Below are 23964 nucleotides of genomic sequence, written 5' to 3'. Positions count from 1 at the left end.
TTAAGTAACACAAAGTTTTTACTAAAAACCATGTGGTTTTTACTAAAAACCAACAGTGCTAAAACCATGCACTGTTGACACTTACAAAAAGCAAATTTTAGTATGGCATCTTTGTCAGAGTTGAAGAAAGATAAAAAAATGAAAAGTTTATGTTTTTATTCTTTAACCAATAAGACATTTTTTTGAAACAGAACAAGCCAGACCTTCTATGAGGTAGTTGTTTTTTAGTAATTTTCCCTGTGATTTGTAGTAACTGACTGTCCTTTATACTTTGTGATGTTGCTTTGAATTTATTTATGCAGTGAACACTTGGAAATTTGTCTAGAACTCTTAAAATATTTCAGGCCTTTTTACTTGAAAGAAATGGAAGTGTTTTTTTGTTTAAATTCTCAAAACCTTGAAAATTGCTTCTGGAATTTAAAGTAAAATCTTGCTCACTGCAGATGGCAAAATAGATCTTTTCTATACTCATGTATTTCCTTTAAGGCTGTATTAAGTGAAGCTGATGTAACTTATTTAAAATACAAAGCAATGATATTTTTATTATTTTTTTTAAATACTATATTAATGTAAATTGTATTTTAAATGGAATTCTTAACAATATTTTCTGAAGTACTGATGGCAAAACATTAATTTTTAAAGGACATTTTTTAATATCTGCTGTCATATTTAGCAATATTTTCTTGGTGGAATAGTTGTCATCAGTCTGAGTTCTGTGAAATAGTACCCACATACAGCCACTCATATAAAATTACTGAATTTCAGTGCAAGTAGATGTTTTATTTCCTAAGAGTGCTCTGTTTTCTGCCTTGCATGCAATAATACGGTGATGAAACGACTGCATTCCAGATAACTATAGAGACAATGTAGTTCTGTTACACAAAAGATAGTTGTAGTTCTGTGACAGTGCTAAAAAAGTCTTAAAATGCCAATTTTATACACTGTTTTTCACTTACTTTCTTGTGGTTTTGAAAAATACCTCTTCTGTGGGACACCTCCTCAACCAGGGTAAATTAAATACATTTACTGTTTCTTTGACCTGTGCCAGCCCCTTGATTTTGGGTAGAATGGTAAGGAAGATTGCAGAGCTAGTGTAGATGTGAACATAGCACATTTCTATCAGCCTTCTTTTTGTATATGTGCATGTTTAAAAAAAACTGCTCAGACTTGATGCAAGTGTTTGTTTATTGTGGTGGCTTCAAAACATGATGGATGTCGAAGTTGCCTAAGCAGCAGAGTTGGTATTCTCCTTGTATTCGTTTTTACCTTGTTTGTGCTCCAAATTCAAATCTGAATCTCGGACACGAGTCTGAGAATCATATCCATTAGAGTGAAGATCAGCAGGAGAACCAACGAGTTATTTAAAAAAAATAAATTCTTTAGCTCTTGGTAATGCTTTTCCTAAAGTCCTTACACACCAAGTTTTGTATTCTAAGATAATAATATTTCTCATCAGTTTTTATCAACTGCAGGTTAAAAAAAAAGCCCCCTCTTTTTTTTTCTTTTTTAGGAAGCTTTTTGGGCACTCCTGGGAGCATAAAGTCATCTTCTGGAAGTTCAGTTCAGTCTCCCCAAGATTTTTTGAGTTTTACAGACACAGATCTGCGAAGTGACAGTTTCACACATTCTCAACAGACTTCATCAACCAAAGATGTACATAAAGGAGAGGCTGGGAGTCAAGAGGGGAGTGTCAATTGTTTCACTTCCTTAATTGGTCTCCCTTCATCATCAGCTGTTTCCCAATCTAAAAACTTTGAAAGCTCACCTGGAGACATAGGTAATTCAAGCCTTACTTCTACAGCATACAAACGAGCTCAAACTTCTGGAATAGAAGAAAAAACTGTAACAGAGAAGAAACGGAAAGGAAATAAACAAAGTAAACATGGGCCTGGTAGACCCAAAGGAAATAAAAGTCAAGAAAGTCTTTCCCATCTTTCAGTTTCTTCTGCTTCCCCTACTTCATCTGTGGCATCTGCTGCAGGAAGTGTGACAAGCTCTGGTCTTCAAAAATCTCCAACTTTGCTCAGGAATGGAAGTTTACAAAGTCTTAGTGTTGGTTCATCTCCAGTGGGTTCAGGTAGGCATTTATTGGATTTTTTTTCTTACCTCAAAATACGTTTTTATTATTTTAGCTGTAATTCTGAGTATGCTTTCAAAAACAGAGTATCATTTAAAGTATCATGAAAGTCACATTGGGGGAAAAGGTAAAAATTAGAATGAGAGTGTTGGAAGAGTAAGTTTTGTTCTGTGTATAGGTGCCACTGTGCTGTAGGTGGCTGTAGTACATTGACACGTGTATTGGCCCATAGGCTGTATAAATGCAGGTTTTGAAGCTGTAGGGGCAAAAGGAAGTTGCATGAAAATAGGTTTTTTGGAAATTACATTTGACAAGTTTAGCTAAAATAAGTGATAATACTGACTATATTGTCTATATGTTCTGTTACACAGAGAAAACAAAATTGTTACTCAGACATGTCAGCTGTGCTGAGTATGTCCCTCAATTACTTTTTCCCAATTTAGCTTAACTAAAAATCAAATTGTCTATATGGAGAATTACCAGTTTAAACATGCAAAAGTATATTCTGAATCTGGACCCCTGTGCAGCTGGATGGCATTCTCTTATTCTTGTGTGCTTTTTAGCAATTGAAGTTGGCTGGTTTGTTCTTCCTCTGTTTATGTGCATCTGGGGCTGAGAGGCTTTCTGTTCCCAGTAAACATGCGTGTGGAATGGCCTAGCAGAATACTGTATCTGCCAAAGTCTTTGTTGCTCTGAAGTTTCTTTCAAAGCTTTTGTGTTTGGATAAAAATAACAAACTACCTGGGTTTTGAAACTTTGAAATTTTGTCTTTTTTGTTGTAGTGGGATTTTTGCCTAATTTTTCAGTTATGGTGGAAAAGAGAAATGGAACTTGAATATTTGCTTGTGGGCAGGATTTTCTGCTTTTCGTATTGTGTATTTTCATTGTATAAGCAAGAAATACTTTTTAAATATACATGCTTCAAGAAACAAAAAACTTTGTATTTGCTTTAGAACAAGGAAGGCAGGTACTTAAAACTTGATCTTAAACCGACACTGTTTGAAATCTGTTAAATATTGGCAAATGATGATTTCTATTATGGGTAAAAAAGACTATTTTATTAGGCAATAGCGGTGGCAACTATATTAAATACTATTTTTCCTGTATTGAAATCATCAGGGAGAAATGGTTTATGGCAGAACTTGAGTTCACTGTTTATCTTTTTGTTTGAAATGCAATTTTAATAACAAGTTCACCTCAAAACCTGTTACGAGCAGAGACCGTCTTGCAGATTTATGTCAGTGTTCTGATTATTATAGCACAAACTCTCTTAATCCTTTGTAATCTCTTTGAGGTGGATTTTGTATCGTTGTAGTTGGAGTAACAGAAGTACAAGGTCTTGGTTTGAAGTCAATGACCTGTGTTTTGCCCCTTATATTTGTCTGAATATTCTGGTCTCGTCAGCACCTTGCACAGGCCTTTCCATGGCCAGGTCCATCCTTACTTCCACTGTCTTCTTTGTTAGATCTCACTCTTCCATCTATAAAATGCCCGTGATAATGTTAAACTCCTTGTTTTGAAATACGTGGTTGGAAATACCGGGTATGTTTTATTACTTTTCTTGTGATATTCAGTCTGTAATTTCATTTCTGTTAAGCATACTTAGATTCTTAGTAGCCAGCGTTACACCCGTCCTCTAAAACTGATATTTTCTGAAGCTGCCAAAGAATATGAATGAAAAACAAACAAACAATACCACCCCAATAAAAACAAGAAAACCCAAAGATACAAAACCAAAAGTGATGTCTTTGTCTTGGAACATGAGCTCTAAATTTATCCAGAAAATACCTTCTGAACCAGAACATATTGTTCTAATGTACTCTTCTCCCTCATTTCCCCTTTTCCTTATGGTTGCAGTGCTGCTTTCCTCACTTCATCATAATCGTTTTCTGGGTTTAGCAGTCCATTTACAACTTTGTTACAATGAGGAAGGGCATATGAGTGTTATCAGTATTATCGGAAACATACATTTTCTCAGGTATATGTGGATGTTTTTCTTTGAAATGTGTCTACGTATTCCAGTAACAAAATCTGACATGTGAATCTAAATTAGATGACCCAAACCCCAAAGTAAGATTTTGTTCACGTAAATGTAGCAAGAGAAAATGCAGAGTACTCAAGTAAAAAAGTTTTTATTGACTCTTGGAATTGTTTTGTTACTTCAAAGAAGCAGAATTGGGAATGAGCTAGACCACACTAAACAAAGCTTCGAAGCACTTTTTCAAGAATCTCTTCATCTTTTTTTTTTTCTTTTCTAATAACCTTCCTAACTGCAGCTATCTGAAGCTACTGTTCTTTTTCAGTTTTCTGAAGAGTTCTTGTTGAGATCCCTAACAAGTACGAAAAACATGACCCAAAAGATGTATAATTGTGTTCATAGTTAATGCTCAAATTACATAAAATGTGAAGGAAAGCTTATTTTACGAGGTAATGCAGATTCATCGTGTGCTATTTATACGTAATTAAATGTCTTCCATAGAAGTTTTATTCAGAATGAGTATATTCAGCTCATTTTGTGAAAATATTTGTCGTCTCCAAACTTTTATCCAGTTCACAAGACTTCTGTTTCCTGATTAATAAGAACAGAGAAGTACCATGAATAGTATAAGGACATGTAATTAAAAGCTGCTGCAGCACATACACACAGATTTTATTACAGTTGCCATGCAACTGGTCTGATGTGTTCAGATTTTGATCACTTAAATGTTCAGTCTTTGTGGCCCTTATTATTTTTTCTGAAATGTATTGATAACCTGTTAGGAAACACTGAAATAAGATTTTATAAGATTTTATTGGTAGGGCATAAGGAATTTTTGTAGAGAATTAACATTTGATCTCTCCCTGTTTAAAGAAAAAAATTCTTTAGCTTTTAACAGGTGATTTACAAACCATACTTAACTTTCTGTTGGGATTTCACAGGCACTGTAAGATTATTGTCTAGGAAGATAGAAGTCAGTTGTCAGTGGGAGTTATATAAAGCTGATACTGGTTCACCCCAGATGGGGCTGGTCTTTGGAGTGATTTCAAGATCTGAATTTTTTTAATGGAGCCGGGCATGGTGAAGGGAGGGAGGGAAGGGAGAGTGGGTTCACCTGAACTCTGCGATTTTAAAGAGCTATTTAACTGTTTAAGTCTGATAGTTGTGTTCTCAGCATCCTTCTAGGGAATAATACCTCAGGATTTCTAGTGTGTCCTGTTGTAAACCATTGATCCCTTCTGCTGAAGGCTTTTAAATTTTTTTTTCTTCACAACAGTGTTGATTAAAGAACAGAAAACCTTAGCCCAGGGATTAGAACAGATGAGTAGTACCTTGTCCCAGAAGCAGAGTCCAAGATCAAATGCTGGTTTACTACACTTTATTACACTTTTTTACTGCACTTTATTTCAGCAGGAGTGCAGAAGCTAATAAGATGATGGGAAGGAAAATAAAATACAGCTATGATAAATAACTTTAATGCATTTTGTATTTTTCTGTCAAGCAGTTTGTGTGGCTCTGGCCCCTCTTTGTTTGGAGTACTCTCCAGTGTATGAAGAACTTCCTGAGAACTCATGTCCCACATCAGTAGGGAAAAGAACATTTTATTTGGCGTACGGCACTTTCCGACTTTTGTGGAATAATGTAGCAAGGTAAAATGGAAAGCAAGCAAGTATCAGAAATCAGCTGAAATTTCTGTTTCACGGTAGATAAAGTTCTTGTGCGGTTGTCTTCAAGTTCGGCCATGGATACTTGCTGCTGGAAGTATTACAGTGCTTCAAGCACTTCTCTGCCTTTCCCAGTTGTGCGACTGACTACAAGTGTACAACAAATTCTATAGTATCAACTTCAGTAGCTAAGTACTTAGAGGGATGATTTGCTTCAATATTTAAATTTGTGTATAATTGGTTTTATATCCTTACAAGTACTGTAAACCCTAAAAAAGCTTATAAAGTAATTATCTTTTTTCCTTTATGAAGACTGTAGAAGGTTAACTTACAAATTGGGCCTCAAAATGGTTAGCCCATTGTTTCAGCACCATTGCTATACCCATCTTCTGGGATTCCTTTGTCCCAATTAAGGCAAAATTATAATTTGTCTTCCTACATTTTTATCTCTGCATCATATGTATTCTTTACCAGTCTTCAGTATGCTCTGGTTGGTAATACTAGAAAGTTTTTGGAATAAAGGACACATCTGAACGCAGTGTTGTACTAATATAGCAATGTTTCAAGCTCTAATCGAGAAACTGTTAATGTTTTTTAGGGAGAAAGAGGGACTCAGGTCTTTCTGAGTTGATCTTATGTCTTATGCAGTCAAATATCAGCTTTACATACAAGTTCTCTAAATGCTTCAGCTTAGTTCCATGTATTTTATTCTCCTTTCTCATCTGATTCAAGCAGTGATGGAACCTTTGTCAAGTGTTACAAGTGCTACGCTGGGCAAGATCACTGTGCTGTTAAGCTCATTGTCGTGCTGATGATGTAAGAGAACTCTGAGTTTCAAAGTAGAAAAGTAACTTGAAATCTTTCTTACTCAAATACCGAGTCCCTCAGTACTTATGTTAAATCTTCATGATTCTATGTTTAAAGTTTGACTTACTAACTAAATCTATTGGGAGAAAGAGTTTAGAAAGTTACTCTGAAACAGTTTGTGCTGTTAGGTTCATCTGCTGAGGGCATCAACACAGAAGTAGTCTTGCTGTGTTAAAAGCCAGTTTGTATTCCAGAGGAGATAGAATACAAAGAACAGATTGATACTAATAGATATTAATGTCCTTTTAGGACTAAGCGAACAGTGTAGAAAACACACACGGCAAACTTAATGTGCAGAGTTTTTCATTCTTTGTATTTGAGGCTCAGCAGAAGAGGTGTTGAGATTGGTGAATGGTGTACAAGATTAAAATGTTAAAATTGATGATTGTTGGTGTAGAAAACATGGAGACATTCATCAGGTAATAGGGAAGAAATCACATGAGGTAGTAGTTTTTAAAGATCGGGATTATCATGAAAGGGATCCCTTCATCAGCGTTCTTAACTAAAACAGTTGCTATCAGCAGCTACAGCTAAAAGTATTGACATTTCCTGATGAATAATACGTCATATTTCCATGTTTTTAGACTGTCAGTGTTAAATTTCAGCAAGTCTCTAAAACTTGTGAAGTTGTAAGAAACTGGCAAGTAGTTAATTCTACACAATTATGATGTGTCTGACAGAAGAAAGATAGTAAGAGATACAAAGATGTAACGATTAATGTGGGTTATTGTGAGTTATGGAAAATCACTTATAGGACTAATTTCCCATTTTTAAATTAATTTTATTAATTATTTTTTATTAAGTGGCATAGTAGATGTTCCACATTTCAACTGATACAAGCATGGCATTTTAAATGAAGAATTCTAATGATAGAAAATCAAACTCTTCCATTAACTGTAGTTAATAGTAGTTTTATTTTGATCACAGAATTATTAAACAAGTGTTTACTTGTTTTGTTATTTCCCCTTGCATCAGTCATCAACTTTAGAGCCTGGTGCTAAAAACACCAGGGTTTGATCCCCATATGGGCCATTAACTTTAAGGTTGGACTTGATGATCCTTGTGAGTCCCTTCCAACTCAATATTCTGAGAAATCTGTTGGACAGCTCTGCAGTTTTTGAAACAAATCTGGTTAGGAGGACAGGGTAAAACAAATCTCTTGGTCAGAATGCAAAGTAAGAGTTAAGTTGGTGGAGCTCAAGTAAAAGATTGCATCTTAGAAAGATGGATGTATACTTGCCGGATTAGGATGACCTTCTGGGCAAGGAAGGGCTATAGAGAAAAAGTTTAAAGGTAATTAATCAGTTATGTCTAAGTTTCCAGCGCTGAGTTGTGTTTAAAAATGTTTTAATGCATAAACAGCAAACTAATGAGAAAGGCAGCTCTGTCCTTAAAGTGTGTCTGGTGTTTGAATACTGTGTCTAGTTCTACTGTCTGCTCTGTGTAAAGAAAAGAAGAGCCACAAGACAGATTAAACAACTGGAAAAAGCATGTTATTAGAGAATAGCTAAGGAGAGTTTATCAAACCAGGAATATCATAAGAGGAACTGAAAACTGGTACTACAGTGATCCTTCACAAAAAAGGTAGAACATGATCAAGTGAGAGAAAGTAATAGTTGAACAGTTCTCAGTTCTGAAAATTCAGATTTATTTTCTAGAAGATACAATTTAGTTCTTCTTTGCAGGTACAGGACATTCTAAAGCTAAGAAATCGATGTGCTTTCAGAGATTGTTGTTTGGTTCTTACCTATGAACCTAATTCTGTACTGTATTATCCCTTTGATTTCTAAAAGAAAAATTAACATGGTGCATCAGTTTAGCATATGAAATAGTCTGTAACTGGGCAAATAATGCGTTTCAAAATACAGTAGTTAGTAGAGAATTGTGAGGCAGCATGGGTCTGCAGAAATCGGTTTGCAACACAGTATGTTCTATGCTTTTATCAGAAATTTGGAAGACATTAAGTCATCTTTGCTGCTTTGGAGGTTCAGGGTGGTTTCTAAAACTGTATGTTGTAAAAAATGAACTTGAATGTAATGAATTCCTTGATTGAGAAGGCTGTGTACAAAAAATAATGAGCAATGAACACATCTCTTCTAACAGAGATATGTTTTGAAAACAATTATGAAAAACTTCTGAATAATAATGGAGAACTGAACATTATTTCGTATTGAGATGCTTTAGGGGAGACAGAGGCTATTGTGATCCCTGTGACACTCATTTCAAGAAGGGATGGAGAAGTTACATCACTTGAAATTATTCCATGAATATTGCAGGTAGCAGAGTACTGTATTTAATTATGATATGACTTTCCTCCTAAAATATGACTATGAATGTGAAAGTTGAGAAGAGGCATACAATGATTAATATTTTTAAAACATCCTTTTCAAAGCGTCTGAAGCTGCTTGCTAGACTGGTACATCTTTAATTTGGGAATATTTCCTTTTACAAAAATGTTTAGAAGCATGATCATAATTGTTATACAGGAAGAATTAATATTCCTGGTCAAGATGTTTTTGTTGGTAATTGCATACTGCATACTGTCATTACCCCGTTTTCTGTTAAAAAAAACACCAACTTAATATGAAAATGTATACCTGTAGTGCTTAGTTGGAGGGGCTGCTGAAAACAAGAAATGTTCAGCCTTTCCATTTCTGAAGCCTCCAAGCTGCCTGACTTTCCATGGAAGCAGTGGTTTGTGCTTGAGATGCAAATCATGCTGCCCGTGAATGTTGGAAGACTAGAAACTCTTGGACCATTGCTTTGAAAAAAAAACTTGCTTTGAAACAAAACTTACTTTAAAACAAAGCAAAACAAAACAAAGTTTTCCTTTCTAAAAAAAATTCAGGTTGTTTTTTTTTTTTTCCCTTTGTTTGTTTTGGGTTTTTTTTTTGAGTGAAAACAGATGTGAGGGCTTTCTGAAGTGGAAAAAAAAAATGTCCCAGGGAAAGGAAGGTAAGATCTGTTAGCTAGGAGAGAGGTTCCATGTCAAGCTGTTAAGGCCTCCTAATATTGGAGAAGATCTTGGCAGCTGAAGAAATTACCTGACTGGTTAATTGTTTTGTAAGAATGTGTCTGTCAGGTTAAAATGGAAATTTTGAAGATTGTATTCGTTAAACTAAATTCCTGAACTATGGTGAGTCTGGGCATTAGTTTCTATTTAAATTTCATAATACGCCATTATTTATTTATTTATTTCTTATTCTCTGACAGTCAACAGCAAATAGTATGTTTAAATTATTAACTTGTAATACATTTCAGATGCTAAAAAGCCGCAAGAAAGCAAAAAGCTAAGTAATACAGGAAAGTGAATATGTGTTTTCTTGACTTCCCTTTTAGGTCCTTCGTTTAATAACAAAATAAAGAAAATTTTGGTACTTATTATTTCAGGAGAAAGGCATAATAATTTCAAACAGCTGAGCAAAAAGATGTAAATATTTCTAAACTGTTTGAAATTTTGGTCTTATTCAAGTTTTGTGAATCTTCTACCCAAATACAAATTTAATACAAGAAATTCTGCACGTCTAGATTTTGCCTATATAGATGTTTTTCTTTCAGAATTGCCATGTAAATACGAACTTTTGGAAACTTAAGTATCTGAATGAATACACTGTTAGTTGTATCTGTAGTGGCAGAGGAGAAAATGGACTGGCAAGGGCTTAAGTTTCTGTACTTACTACTTTTCAAATTCAGTTGTAAATCTTTCTTGTTTGGTAAGGGAAGGTTTTCAGGGAAGTCCATGAGCTGTTTGTAAATTGTTTGCTTTTAGATTATATTTGACCCATAAGCCTACAAAGTGCCTTGTATATATTTGGTGTTAGGTTTGAACTCATAATAAAAACACACTTATTTTAGGCCTGGGTAATGTGGGTAAACTACACTGTATGGATGAGATCTAGCTGACAGCTTTGCTATTATTGTTGTCTGCATAGTGAAGAAAATAAATTGCCTGCTTTTCCAGGGGCTGATTGTCTTTGCAGATACATGGAGTAAAAGTATGTGGTATTATCATTATTATAATAAAAAAAAAAAAAGGCAGAAAGAGAAAATGCACTGAAACTTCCAATTTTGTGCTTAGATTATGTTAGTTTTTAAACTCTTATTATAAAACTAAGAATTAGAATTTAAAATAGATAGATCAGGGGACAAGGAGACACTGTGAAGCAATTAAGATTTCTGTCCTATCAGATGTCTTTGTTGCAGAACTTGATATTTGCTTTAGCAGTGTATCCCTTTTCTGAAGATCAAGGAAATATTCCTTAGATGGAATTCTATTGCTGTATGGAAAATCAAGTGAGATACAGGTGGTGTTTGCTTACCTGAAACTGTTCAGTTCCCAGGATCTCCTTTAAAAATTACTTAACCTAAAAAATGACTTATGAAATGGTATCAAATGAAGAGAGGGTTTTATATATATAGATTTTAAAATTAAAATAATAATTTTTTTGAGTGTGAACATTTTTCAGCATCTGGAGTCAATTACTGGAGTATGGCATTCTTTGTAAGTCAAATGTGAGATAGCAATCAGTCTTTTAACTCCATAAAATCTGTTAAAGGTGACATGGGAACATAAAAAAGTATGTGTGGGGGAGGGTAGAGAAGAGACTTGACTATAAAAGGGGCAGTAGGGTTTTTTACCCCTCCTTGAAAATTGTACTTTTTAGGTCTTCTAGACTTTCAAGTCTTTCAGAAATCAAATATAGCTGAAAAATAAGTGATATATATGTGTTGGTAGTTCTTGGAGCATCTTTGTCCTTCTGAACACTGTCCCATTCATATGATAAAATTGTTTTTTTGTTGTTGTTTTCAGAGGTGACAGCATTACAGTCAGGCTTTTAAAATCAGAAGGAAGTGTACTTTGCATTTATATTTTCCATTTATTTGGCATGAAGAGCTGCAGTACCGGAAGTTAAATTGCTTGAAGGTTGTTTTAGGATTACACTCGAGGAGAGGCTGTGATGTCTAGAGCTGTTGTTGGTTATCGTAATAATTTCTGAGATTCCCTTGTAAAGTTTTAAACAGAAAACAAAAAATTTAAATAGAAATGCTAACATAATGCAGTGATACACAAAAGACATATCACCCTAAAATAATAGAGCTTTACACTGAAAGATGTTGCTTGGGGACAAATCCATTCAGACTTACATTGGACAGATTCATGTGTTGATGTATAGGACCCATACTGCTTTTTAAAACAGATATAATAGGGTCTGATTATCAAGTCCCCATTTCCTTATGCTTCCTTACGTAGGTAATTTATTTTACTTCCTTAAAAAGGTAATATGGATGTTATAGGAGTAGGAACAGCAGCTTTCTGAAGCTCCAGGTAGCCTGTGCTGTGGTATGTAGTGTCACTTGGTACCACAGGGCAGCACCTGCCCCGCAGCAGTTCTTGCTGTGTAGTGAAGTATTTGCTGTCAGGTGGACCCCTGGGCAGCTCCATGTGCTGTGGCTGATGACAGTCCAAACCTTCAGCTGCAGTTACAACGGCAGGAACCAGCTGAGATAGCTTGACAAGTACAACTGAAGATTTCAATAGCATTTGTATTAAAAACACTTTAAAAAGGGACACTGTGGAACCCAGTGGCAGTCTGGATGTAAAGATGTGTCTTAGGTACATGAAATGACAGTGTGTCCCAGTGCCTTTTCACTCTGTGGCACTACCTGATTCTGTACAAGCATTGCCTGTAGCTGCAAGATTTTTGTGTTGATACACCTGTGTGGGAGCTCATTTTTAATAAATCTCCCCAGCATAAATAAAGTGCAGAACATTAGCACAGGTAAGCCGACACTGTATTTCCAGAAGGTTGCTCAAACAAACCTCTCTGTCAGGAGAATTAGGCATACCTGAAAAAGTGCTATAGGAGCTTGATACACAGCTATGCCATATACACAAAGTGCGCTATTAAAATATTTATCAGGGCTTTTATGGTGGTACTGCTTGAGGTAGCCAAATAAGCTGTTTTATATTGTTAGAAAAGCTACTTCTCGTCTGATCCAGAATTTATGGCAATTTTTTTGTCCATTTGAACTAAACCTAGATTAGATGCAAACTCATTATTTCATATTGTTCTTTCTGTATTTCTTATTCAGCTTTTAAATAGAAGTCTTCATCTTTCAGTGTGAGATCTGGTAGATATGTGAGGTGTCTGTGAGAAAGCCATAAGGATAGCAGTAAGAAAACTTGATTTTAGCAGTGATCTAACTTGCTGCATATGAGAGAGAATTACATGCAGTGGTAAAAAGTTTCTGAAGAGGGTTCACATTCAACTAAGCAACTGGAAAAAAAGGGAAAATTTTTGTCAAGAAAGAGTGAGCATCTATGGTGTTTGGACCTGTGTAGCTCTAGAAATCTGAGTTGAGAAGAAATTAATGGAATCTGGTAACAGAGCTGAAGAATATGAACATGCAAGTGGGGCTTGCTTGTGAGTAATCCTGTCAGATCCTTTGTATTTGACTTGCTTTCATTTCTTTCCCACTGTTTATTTGTTTTGAACATTTAGGAGAAGGATTGCCTGATAAGACTGACCAGAGGTCCCAAGTGAAAACCCCAAACTCCACAAACAAACAAACAAACCAACCAACCCAAACAAGCAAAAAACATGAAACAAACAGACCCTCCCCCCACCCATTGCCTCAATCTCCTAAACAAATGAAAAAGCAGTTCATAAGGTGTCATTATAGTTAGCTTTCACATAAGACTCTCAAATTCAAGTTGTTGGGGTTTTTTTGGTCTGTTTTATTTTGTTTGTTGTGGGTGGTTTTTGTTTTGTTTTGGTTGGTTGGGTTGGGTTTTTTTATTCCCTTAAAGTGTGATAACTGTCAGGGTCAAATGTCTAATCTGAGGGATTTAGTGGTGGGTTACAACAAGTGAGGGTACTTTCAAGGAACAAAGTCACTAGACCTTTTTTCTTTTGTTGGAGTAGGGGTAAGTTTGAATTGAACTTTAGTTTTTATATGCATAACCAGTTCCCTTAAAACCAAGTAACAAACGGCCAAAGGATGGTGACTTGTACTACGCAGTCTGTTTTGAGATACTTTGAAAGTGAATGAGCTGGAAGCGTCAAAGTTTTTTCTGAGCAGAATTGATTTTAAAGAATAGTAATTGTAAGGTTCTGAATAAAGCAAGCAATAGCAGTTTCCACAAGGGCTGGATAAAAAAAGGAAGGATTCAGCCGAGACTAAGAAGAAAATGCGTAAGGCAGCAGAGATGAAAAATAGAGGAAAACAAAGAATGCGAAGTCCATTGTAGTTTTTTAGCATATGTTTGGTTACCATTCACAATCCCTAACCTTTCTTGATACCTTAGAATGTTGGAGTTGAAAAGCTTGGCTGTATATTGTAGAAGAAAACTCCTCTGCCCAAGTACCCTCCCACCAGGTAAAGTCAGGAAAGACATAGCTGCCAATAGAGGCAGTTATAGAACCAAGGAACCAAGACAGTAGCTCTTTTTCCTTCCAGAATAAAACACCTTTTTTCATCTGCCTTCTACTAATTTATGGAGTGTGGAAGGGAATAGTGGTAGGGGAACACTTCTCCTTCTGTTCTGTGCTGAGGCTTGGGGAGAGTCTAGAATTAGCTCCATCAGTCCCAAGGAGGACGGATCGAGTGCTGGCCTTTCCTCGTGTAACTGGATGAGGTGTGTGTTAGAACAGTGTTCTAAAGGAATTCTGTTAAATGGAATGTTTTCTTACTAGGATCCTTTGCATATCTTTCAAGGTTGAATATCTGCAGCTAGCGATCTTTTCCATTAATTGGTCTCTTCCATGAATTTGTGTAATAATTTTTGATGCCATTTATGCTGTTAATACCTGAAAAGTGAGAAGTTTCAAATCTTTATGCATTGTAAAAGGATGTACTTTTTCTGCAACTGTTCTGATCGTGTTTTGATACTCCTCTGAATACAGTGAATAATCATTAAAAGTGTTCAGCATCTTTACAGTTTTCTTCATGGATAAAAGTCTGTAATTTCCCCTGTTACTGTTTTTAGACCTAGATATCTTAATACCTTTATGTCACTCATACTATATCCTTCCTAATTGTTCCAGATGTCTCTTAGTGCTACTGTATCCTCTTTTAAGAGATGCAGATAGTATTTGAAATACAGGTGCAACATGAATTTTTAAAGTATCATAATTACACTTTTTGTTTTCTTTCCCAATAATTTGAAATGTATTTTTTTTTAAATCATTGCATGATAGTTTTTTTACCTCCTATTGCAAATCTTAAGGATTCCAGAAAAAGGGACTTTGAAAGTAAGAATCGAAGTTGTGAATCCTTTCCTGACATTTATTTCATTGAAGTACATGATTACTGCAGAAAGTTCCTTCTGCGCAGTATCAGACTATTAAAGTGTAATTCATGTGTCCTGGAATTGGCATTGTTCTCTTAAGTATTGTATATACTGTCAGTGTTAAAAAGACGTTTTCCCCTCACATTTAGTAGCTGCAGTTGGAAGTGGTGCTACTGCACTTTGTTTCTCCTGCTTAGTTTTACTCTTCTCCTACTTCGAGTTACTGAATTGCCAGATGCTGTTTTAACCCCATGTTGCTGTCTAGGTCTACTGAACTGTTTTGTCAGCTCTTTAACAGCATCCCTTCTTCATTTGTCTATGAAATGTGTATTTTGTAGTCGTACATTTGGCATTGTGTCACATCTAGTGTATTCTGCTTTAAAACTTTCTCATACCTCTTGAATGATACTGGTTGCATTATGATTGCTTGGGTTAATGACAGCTCCTGTGTGGTACAGTTTCAAAGAAACAAAAGCAAAAGGTGTAGCTTCAGGCAATCTAGAGCTGAGCTTGTTTGAATAAAATAAAAAACAAAGGAAAGAAAATACCCCCCCCCCCCATCTCCCCAAGCCTCTTTCCAAACCTACCCGATTATTCCTTAAATTTGAAATGGACTTCCCTTAATATTGAAAGTGGGGGTGGATCAAAATGGCTGCTATTTCTTGTGCACAAAAATTGAGCATAACTGTAACAACCTGATATAATAATAATCACATAAAGGTTGTAGGGAGTAGGTGTGGGCAAACGATTCTACTGTTAAGGGTGGCAGACTGCAGTTGCATTCTGTTCTCTGCACCTGAGACAGAATTCGTCCAAAGAGTATAATGTGTATGATTCCAGACATTAGTAACTGTGCATTTTAGTAATATTTTTCCATGAAAAGTAACTGTTTTGCTTCTAAGTGTTTTTTGTACCTTTTGTTAGTTTTTTGAAAACTGTTAGAAAGTTAATTAAAATTATCAGTGTCAGTTTTATCAGATTAATGCACTTCTGTCAAGATTCATTCAGGATTTTGTATATTGTGGGTTCTTTTCCTATACCACAAAATGAAAAAAAAAACCCCAACTGTATTTTTTACAGTAGAGACTTTGTATGTAATACTTTTATTAAAGTTTTCCAAATTTTGAAAGTTTTTCCATTGAAGTACCTTTGGCTAGTTATTTGAGTCAATAGGTAAAAGTCAAGGCTTTTTTTTTTTTTTTAATTAATTCTGAATTAGTTTTGTAATAATTGAGTGTCAGTGACAGAAGTTTAAGGTGTCTTTGTTGTTAATTCATTTTTTTTTTTTAAACCGTATGTTCAGAATAGCCTGGCAGTTAAAAAATGGATTGTGACAGCAATCTTCAGTAGTTTCCAATGGTGGTGAGAGTAAAGAAGAAAAATAAAGCATTCAAAGCAGTCACCCTGTTGGAAGATGAACAGTTATTACAGCCAGACCTCGAAGGCTGATGGAGGTAGAAAATTCACCCATGGAAGTAAGACAGAGGTGCTCACCACACTCACCTGTAAAATCCTTCCTTGGATCATCTTGTCAAACCAGATGTGTAAGCTGAGGGCTTTGTTCATTAGTAGTGTGAAAAAGTGAAGTAAGCTGAAACTAAAATAACTCTGTAGTCATAAGGCCATTATCCTCATTAGGAATAAACTGGTGGCATAAGTGGAAGAGGGCCAGCATCTGCATGACTGTCACCACTCTGCAACTGGGCATTAATGTGTTGTGATGCTGTGGAGACTCCGTTAGAGACTTCCAACTACTCAGCAGAGGATGTGAGTGTGCTCTGGCACTTCAGGATCAGAGAGATCAATACTCTAAAAACCTCAACCCTTAAAGGAAAGGAAATTCATGGGAGCATCTCCATTGGTGTACCACTAGTTGTACATTCTTTCTCTCTGCGTATCTGAATTGTTCTTGAACTGAGCTCTCTGAAGTCCAGGGGACACAACCATTTTCTTGAAAATTTCTTGATTGCTTGAGTTTGTCTCAGTCTATCAGTGAAGCAGAACAGATGCCTCGTGATTAAAATTAGCAAGGCAACTTCCGTTTGAGTTTCTAAATTTGTTGCAGACAATGAAATTGAAATCAGTCTTTTTTTGGGAGGATTGATTGCCTCTGGAAAGTATTTGAAATTTTATTTGTAATAGTATCTTTAGAATGCAGCTAATTGGCGTGTGCTGGAATGTTCTTAGACTTGACATTTAAAATCTAACCAACACTGATAAAAGAAATATAAGTGAAAAATTATAGTGGATAGAAATAAATCCATTTTACAATTTGAGCTACTGTAAATGATCAGAGCTCTAATACAAGAAAGATGTATTCAGGTATATTATTGTTCACTGAAATTCCTGTCTATACATATATTCTTTTGTGTGTCTGTTAAACATGATCTTAACATGAAGCCCTTTTTCTCCTAACTCAAAAGCTTTCTCGAAGTTGATGAATGCCATACATAATGGTAAGTTATATTAGAATCTTTTTCAGAGGTTCATTTATCACAAAGGGTAGCCTTTTGTGGAAAAGCCTGATTGAAGGTCTGCATATTCTATGGATTGGGTGAAATACAGGTCTGCAGTGCGTCAATTGTTCAGTACTTGAGTGAAAACTTTGTAGATTGTCTGCAGGAGCCTGATAGGTCAATAGTTCCTCAGTTCTCTTTTTATGATCTTTTTGTGTGTGTGAAGTAAAACGATAACAGTTTTATTCCAGTTCTGAGGTTCCTTTCTTTAATTTTGTGAATAGTGTTTCTAGTTCTTCTTCTGTGCTCCATTCATAGGTGTGTTATAGTGGTGTCTACCTCAGGCATTCTCCCACTTGCCTTCCTGACTACTTAAATTACTACAAGTGATGCGTGTGAAGGTAGCCTTGTTTTGTCCATTCTTTGTTCTGGCAGCCTGATGCTGCTCATTTGTGTCACTGATAACAGAACTATCAGTTTCAGAGGGAGAAATATCGAATCTTTTATGGATCTAATTGCGGCTTCCCTTTAGTATTCAGTATTGGCTTTGTACCCTTATTTCTGTATTCACTCATAGCCAGTGGAAATGAAATATGTCTTATTAAATTAGAACTTGGTTTACTCTTTCAAGGCTTTGTTTATTTGTAGGAAACAACCATCTGTACATCATCTTTACAAGTTACTGAAAGATTTTTAAACTCTCTCCAAGATTAATTTGAAGATGATCAAGTTTATTTCCCAGTCTGATATTTTATTGGTGTCGGGTGATCTGTTAATAAATAGGATTTTTTTTATTCTTTGGTGTCAGCCAAATAGAAATTATTCTTACTGCTGTGCAAGTATGTTGGAAGGGCAGTGCTGTATACACTGTATTGTACTGACTTGTAGTTCAGCATGTGGAAACGAATGTAAATGTTTGAAACTTTGCATGGTGAAGTTCTCTACATTTTAAGCTAGCAATCATTAAGGTTTTGCTTTTCACACTGTCAGAGCTATGAATTACATCTGTTAGGCAGATGTCTACAGTGGTGGGTCTCTTTAATAATATTACATTAAATTTATATTTCATAGTCTACATGTGGTGAGAAATATTGAAATTTCTCTAGATTTTCTTTGCTTTAGTAAAATAGGTTTAGCTTTTTACCTTTTGATATAGGGTTTCCCTCTCACTGTCCCAGGTATACAAAGCACCAGCTTTGAGATGAAGGAAAGCAAGCTCACCATTTTTCTGAACAAAAAATAAAACAACTGAAGGGTATCTGACAAAGTGTGCTGAATTTGGAACTTGGTGAGTTTCTGCTATTTTGTAAGCAGAGCCTTTTTGCTGTTTAATGTTTTAAGAGGTATAGGTTCACAACAGAGTACGGAATAGAAATTGATGGAATGCCATTTGTGACTTCTTTCCACGTTGCACTTTTTGGTTTTGAAACTAATAGCATAGATATTAGAAGGACACACATTGCCAAGCAGTAATAATGCTTTATATGACTTACTGTTGTGGAACAGCATAATCTTTATGTTTGTTTTAGAACGATGTTTGGACAGGGTTTATCATTTAACCTACCTTTTTTGGGGGTGGTGGTGATGTTTCATAGTACCTTCCCAGGTTTAAGTTGGTTACTTCTTTTTCTTCCAGTATTGCGGGGCTTTTTTTTATTGTTCCACCCTAAACACTCCCACCTGCCTGTACTGCAGGGCTCTTGATTTGGTAGAAGCATTTGTGTGGGTGAAATCAATGAGGGTAGGTAGAAATTTTGAAAATATGAAGAGCAAGGAAAGATCCTGTCATGTATGTATATAGGATGAAAAGAACATGTTCAAACTTGAGATAAATATTTAAGTAAAGGAAGATTGTTTACTCCAACAATATATTCAGATTATGAGTTAGGCAGTCCTGAGGATTGTGTCACTGTCAGTAAGTGGTTTTGACAGAATCTGTATCAGGAGCTTGGTTGTCCATTGCACTGAGTTTAAGCTGGCTGCCCATCAGCGATAAAGGACCAGAAAGAAAAACAGTTTTATTTTGAGTGGAGACAAATAGAAGTTTGAAAGAGAAAGATTGGTTTGTGATAGGTACACTGTAGAGGTGATGGGCGAAGCCTGTGAGTTGAAATTTGGTGCTGACAAACTGTAAAGGAGGAAAGATAATAGCTGAAGTGTTGAATGTGGTTTGAAAGGGTTGAGTCCTAAAAAAGAGGACTAGAAAATGCAGCCATGCAAGCTGTGTCTTTCCGTTAAGGTGCCTGCCTCTATAGAAAGGAGTTAAGACACTTCAAAGCAGAGAGTGACACACTGGAGTTTTGCCAGTAAGAGACTTCATATACTCAGTGCCGTGTTTTATGGTCAACTTCTTGTATTTTTCAGGCTTTTTCAAAAACTTTTAAAAAAACCTCACAAAAATTGCAGTTGAGAGATGTGAAGTTTTCGCTGCTAATCACTGTGTGGTAACAATGTACTTTGTCTTTCTCAGTCTTACTCTGGACCTTACAGTCAAACTTTCTTTATTGGCCTTTCAGTCTCATCTCTTCTTTTATGGGCCTGCTACTGAAAAGGAGCAAGGGGGACTACAGACATACATGTCTGTTGACGATTTTAATGCATACGTTAAAAAAAGACTATGGGAAACAATGACCTGATTATTTTATGTTAGAGTTAGCTGTAAATTGTAATGTTTATTGTAGCCTTTCTGTGGCAACTTCTGTTCTTGCTTGTTCTGTCTTCTGTCCTTTTTTTTTCATGCTTCTGTTCCTGTTTTCAGGTCTTTGTTTTTGATTGTTCTGTCTTATGCTAATTTTTGAGTTGCAGTGAGGAGGGTTGTAGCACAGAACAGACATCCATTGTGCCAAGTCCCAGTGCTGTGATTGGCTTTAGAAGACAGCACATTTCCAAAGCAACTTCAGTTCTGTAGCCTTTGGCCTCTGCATCAGAGCAGGCAAAATTTAATATATATGGTATGATTTTTTTAATAAGATAACCTAAACTAAACAGCATCTGTACTGAGCATGAATTGAGATTTTTGAATCTAGCCCAAACTGGGCAGAATTTTCCAGTGTTGATAAAAAGGCATTTGCCTCTATTGAAGCATGGAAACAATATTACTCAGCTAAATTATGTAAATTAAAAAAAACCCCCAAAACCGAAAAACCCCAACAAGATAAGGGCAAATTACAAAGTAATTAAAATAGTTCCTTTATGCACAGTTTGGTGTTTTTTTGTTTTGTTTGTTTGTTTGTTTGTGGGGTGGTTTTTTTGAGTATTGAGTAATTATTGTTTGGTTGTAAAATATTACAACCTTAAGTATAGGTATCTGTCCCTGAGATTCTAGAATACCACTTCAAAGCTTTAACTGTTGCTAGTGACAGCTATATGGTAGTCTTTCACCGATCTGGGCAACAGCCGTTCTCCCCCCTCCCAGTTTCCCAATGGAATCCAAAAGAGAGAATTTCTGAGGTAGAAACTCCAGTAAAAGGCTGTATTATGTGAACAGTGAAGAGGAATCTAGTGCTTCCAGTGACTCACCTTTTCAGCACTGAGGTAGATTGCTGTCAGAAGGGTTTGAAGCTGTGGTGTGTTTTCAGAGATCTCAGGCAAACACAGTAAATTTTATCTGGAAATCATTAAGAAATGTAGATTACAAGTGTCATGCTCCTGCTCAGGGATACTCACCAAGTGAGGCTAAAACTGCTTTGGTTTTAGGCTTTCATATTTAGGCTTGTATGTATTGGCTCACCGTCATGAAAGTGAACAACTACGTAAAAGTCAAGATCTTTATCAATTGTTCTTCTATTATCTGTCCAACTTTTTCTTTTACAAAGATCTTTCTGTGCTGTGACACGCTTGAACTACAGGTCTTTCCTGTGATTCTGAGTGTATGTGTCTCAGATACGATCATGGAGCTCTTTATCTTAGTGCTTTCTTCTAGAAGAGTACTTCAAAATTTCTTGAATCAGACTAGAATAAGCATGAAATTCTTAATGTGTCTTATTTCATAAAGTTGAATTAGATATGAAATGTAAACAGCCAGTTATAAATCATTTCAGGGATTATTGTGGCTAATCATCTGGATTATCTGGAGGAAACAAATGAAAGAAGGTTTGTCCCTATGTCAGCTGTCTTCCACTGCTGCCCTATCAAAAAGAGACTGCACAGATTAATTAAGGTATAACTCTGCCATGAGACAGGGTATGAAAAGTTACAGCTGTTCAGAAAGGATTGGAAGAAATTCACTGGGACAAGGTTGGAAGTGTATTTAAGGCTAATAATTACAAAGACTGTTCCTCAAGCTCAAAGTCCATACGTTATAGATTTCTAGAGGCTAGGAGAACATCTGAGGGAGGTATTACTACACGCTTGCCCTTCTTTCGTGTACTTGTGTGGCTGTTATTGTTCACTGTTAGAGGCAGATAAAGCGGGCTCGAAAAACAACAGAGTTCTCCCAGTGTTCCTCGACCAGCATGTCATTCACCTGTTTCTTTGTGTCACATTTAAACCTTTTCTCTCAGAGAGCAAATTCATCTTGAGTGGGCTATGAAAAATGTGGGTTTGAGCCCTTCTGCAGTGGAGAGCTGTAGTGCAAGACCTGTATCAGCTTGGAATAATTGGAAGTTGGAAAAGGCACACTGCACCAGGAAGTTGTAACCTTTCTGACAGGGGTTTAGGCAGGTTTACAGTCTCATACTTAAAAATCTGCATGTGGAAATAAAAGACTAATTGAGGGCTGTGCACTGTCTGAACTTGGTCTAAGCAACTCATAAGTATTGTTTCATGTTAGTTAGCTGGTGTATGTATTCCTTACTGTTACAATTTATTGAAGAGTGAGTTCTGTATCACTGCTGACATGTGTGGCCGGTAATGAACATGGAATCACGTATAAAACACCATTGTTCACTGTCGCAGGTGGGACTAGCTGAACACAAGAGCAGACCATTTTGGTGGCTACATGGATCAGTTCTGATCCTTCACCCCCCTACTATTATTGAATACATTTCTGATTGACCGTAGACAGCTGTACAGTCAGGGTTTTGAACATAGAGATGGGAGTAGGCAGAAGAGATTGACTGAACGTCTTTTGCTGGCTGAGCTGTCAAGGATTTGAGGATAATTTTAATGGAGTTTGATAGCAGACTTCAGGTATTTGCTGTATATGTGACTTGGCTATGCTGAATTGTTTTCTCAGTTGTGTCAAGGTTCTTGTCTCAAAATTCTTGTCAAGAGTTTTGGTCTTTGTATATAAATCCAATCTATAGAGTATAGAATATTCTCAAAGTGAGTAACTGTGGCAGCCTGCCTTCTGTCAATAGGTATGAAACTAGAACAGTTGTTCCAGTTTGGAAGATTGTACACTTGTATCTTCCCTCCTCCCCTCTACCTGCAGCAGTATGTACTCTTTGGGTACTTTGAGTCAGGGAGCTTTTATTCTTCTGCCTCATCATGGAGAGTACTCAGAATGCTCTTCATGAATGGAAGGCATTGACTGTTGATCTGTGACTGGCTGTCATGCTTCCATCAAAAAAGGATGCCCAGTTACTGAAAGGGACGGGAATGGTAGCTTGTTATCCAGCTACAGATCCGTAACTTGCATTATTGTGCACTTCTAGAGCTGTAACTGCAGAATCTTGTAGAAGCCTATCTGAAGGTAAACTCTTACCACTTTGTTCATCAGCATCAGGAAGACTGCTTGATTATTTGTTTTTTAGATTTCAGATTTCTTCATGAGGGAAATAGATTGATCCTTAGCATCCAAGCTCATTAGCTCATAAATTGAAATGAAATACTGTTACTAGCTCAGCAGTTTCATATGCAGCTTTCTTCTCCTTTTGAACAACTGTCAAAATAACCTGTTTTTATTTGCTTGTGTTTTGCATTAGATTCACTTTAGTTTATGTCCATATTACAAAATACCCTAGAGGATTACCTCTTCCACTGTTAAATTGTACTGGAATGGAATGTGTTTGTCCTTATGTATCAGAACTTGATCAATTTTTTTCTACATGTTTAGTTACTAATTAATTGACTGCAAAGGCACTTTTTCATTTTGCTCTATGTAGAAAGTTGTCAGTGGGTTTAGGGGAGACTTTCTGAGATTACTAGTGAGAGTGAAGGTACTGAAAATGTGTATATAGCTTTAGCTTTTGTAAAGAAGTTCTTGTTCTTATAACTCAAAATTCCCTTTTATTACTGTGAATTCTACTATAAGGCCTCTTGAGGTTGTTGTGTCTGCCCTGTGTCCATCTGCCCTCCCCTAAGTAGCAAGGTTTTGTAGTTCTGTGCAACTTTTGTGGACTTGCAATTTTACATTTTAAAAATAACCTCCTTGACCATATACTGCTTATTCCTGAAGTTGTGGCAAAATGGTAAGATGAGCAACCTATGACAGGTATTTCAGATAACTTCCTCTTTTCACAATTGTTCCAAGAGTTCCAAATTACTAACCTAAAAAAGAAAATTCAGCTTTAGGGAGAACATTTTCCATGCTTCCTAGGGAAGCAGTCTACACATTGTCTCTTGATTTTGGTCCACGGTAAGCTTTGATTTTGTTGTCCAATTTTTAGCAAAAAAAAAAAAAAAAAAAAAAAAAAAAAAAAAAAAAAAAAAAAAAAAAAAAAAAAAAAAGAAAAAAAAAAAAAAAA

The 23964-nt window shown here is 36.0% G+C and overlaps 1 protein-coding gene across 8 annotated transcripts in view; it reads left to right on the top strand.

Moving 5' to 3' along the window:
- Positions 1 to 23964, top strand: part of MLLT10 (MLLT10 histone lysine methyltransferase DOT1L cofactor) — a 127495-nt gene that overhangs the window by 65322 nt on the left and 38209 nt on the right. For all 8 annotated transcript variants that reach the window (XM_027887592.1, XM_027887593.1, XM_027887595.1 and 5 more), the window contains one exon: positions 1511 to 2077. In XM_027887592.1, coding sequence (XP_027743393.1) covers positions 1511 to 2077 — 567 coding nt within the window. The remainder of the gene's footprint in view (positions 1 to 1510; positions 2078 to 23964) is intronic.

Source organism: Empidonax traillii, unplaced genomic scaffold (assembly GCF_003031625.1).
Source record: "Empidonax traillii isolate 1590-97213 ecotype Southwest subspecies unplaced genomic scaffold, ASM303162v1 scaffold217:size1918799, whole genome shotgun sequence".
Lineage (NCBI taxonomy): Eukaryota > Metazoa > Chordata > Aves > Passeriformes > Tyrannidae > Empidonax > Empidonax traillii.
The sequence above is the reverse complement of the archived record's forward strand: the minus strand, read 5'-3'. Positions and strand labels throughout refer to the sequence as shown.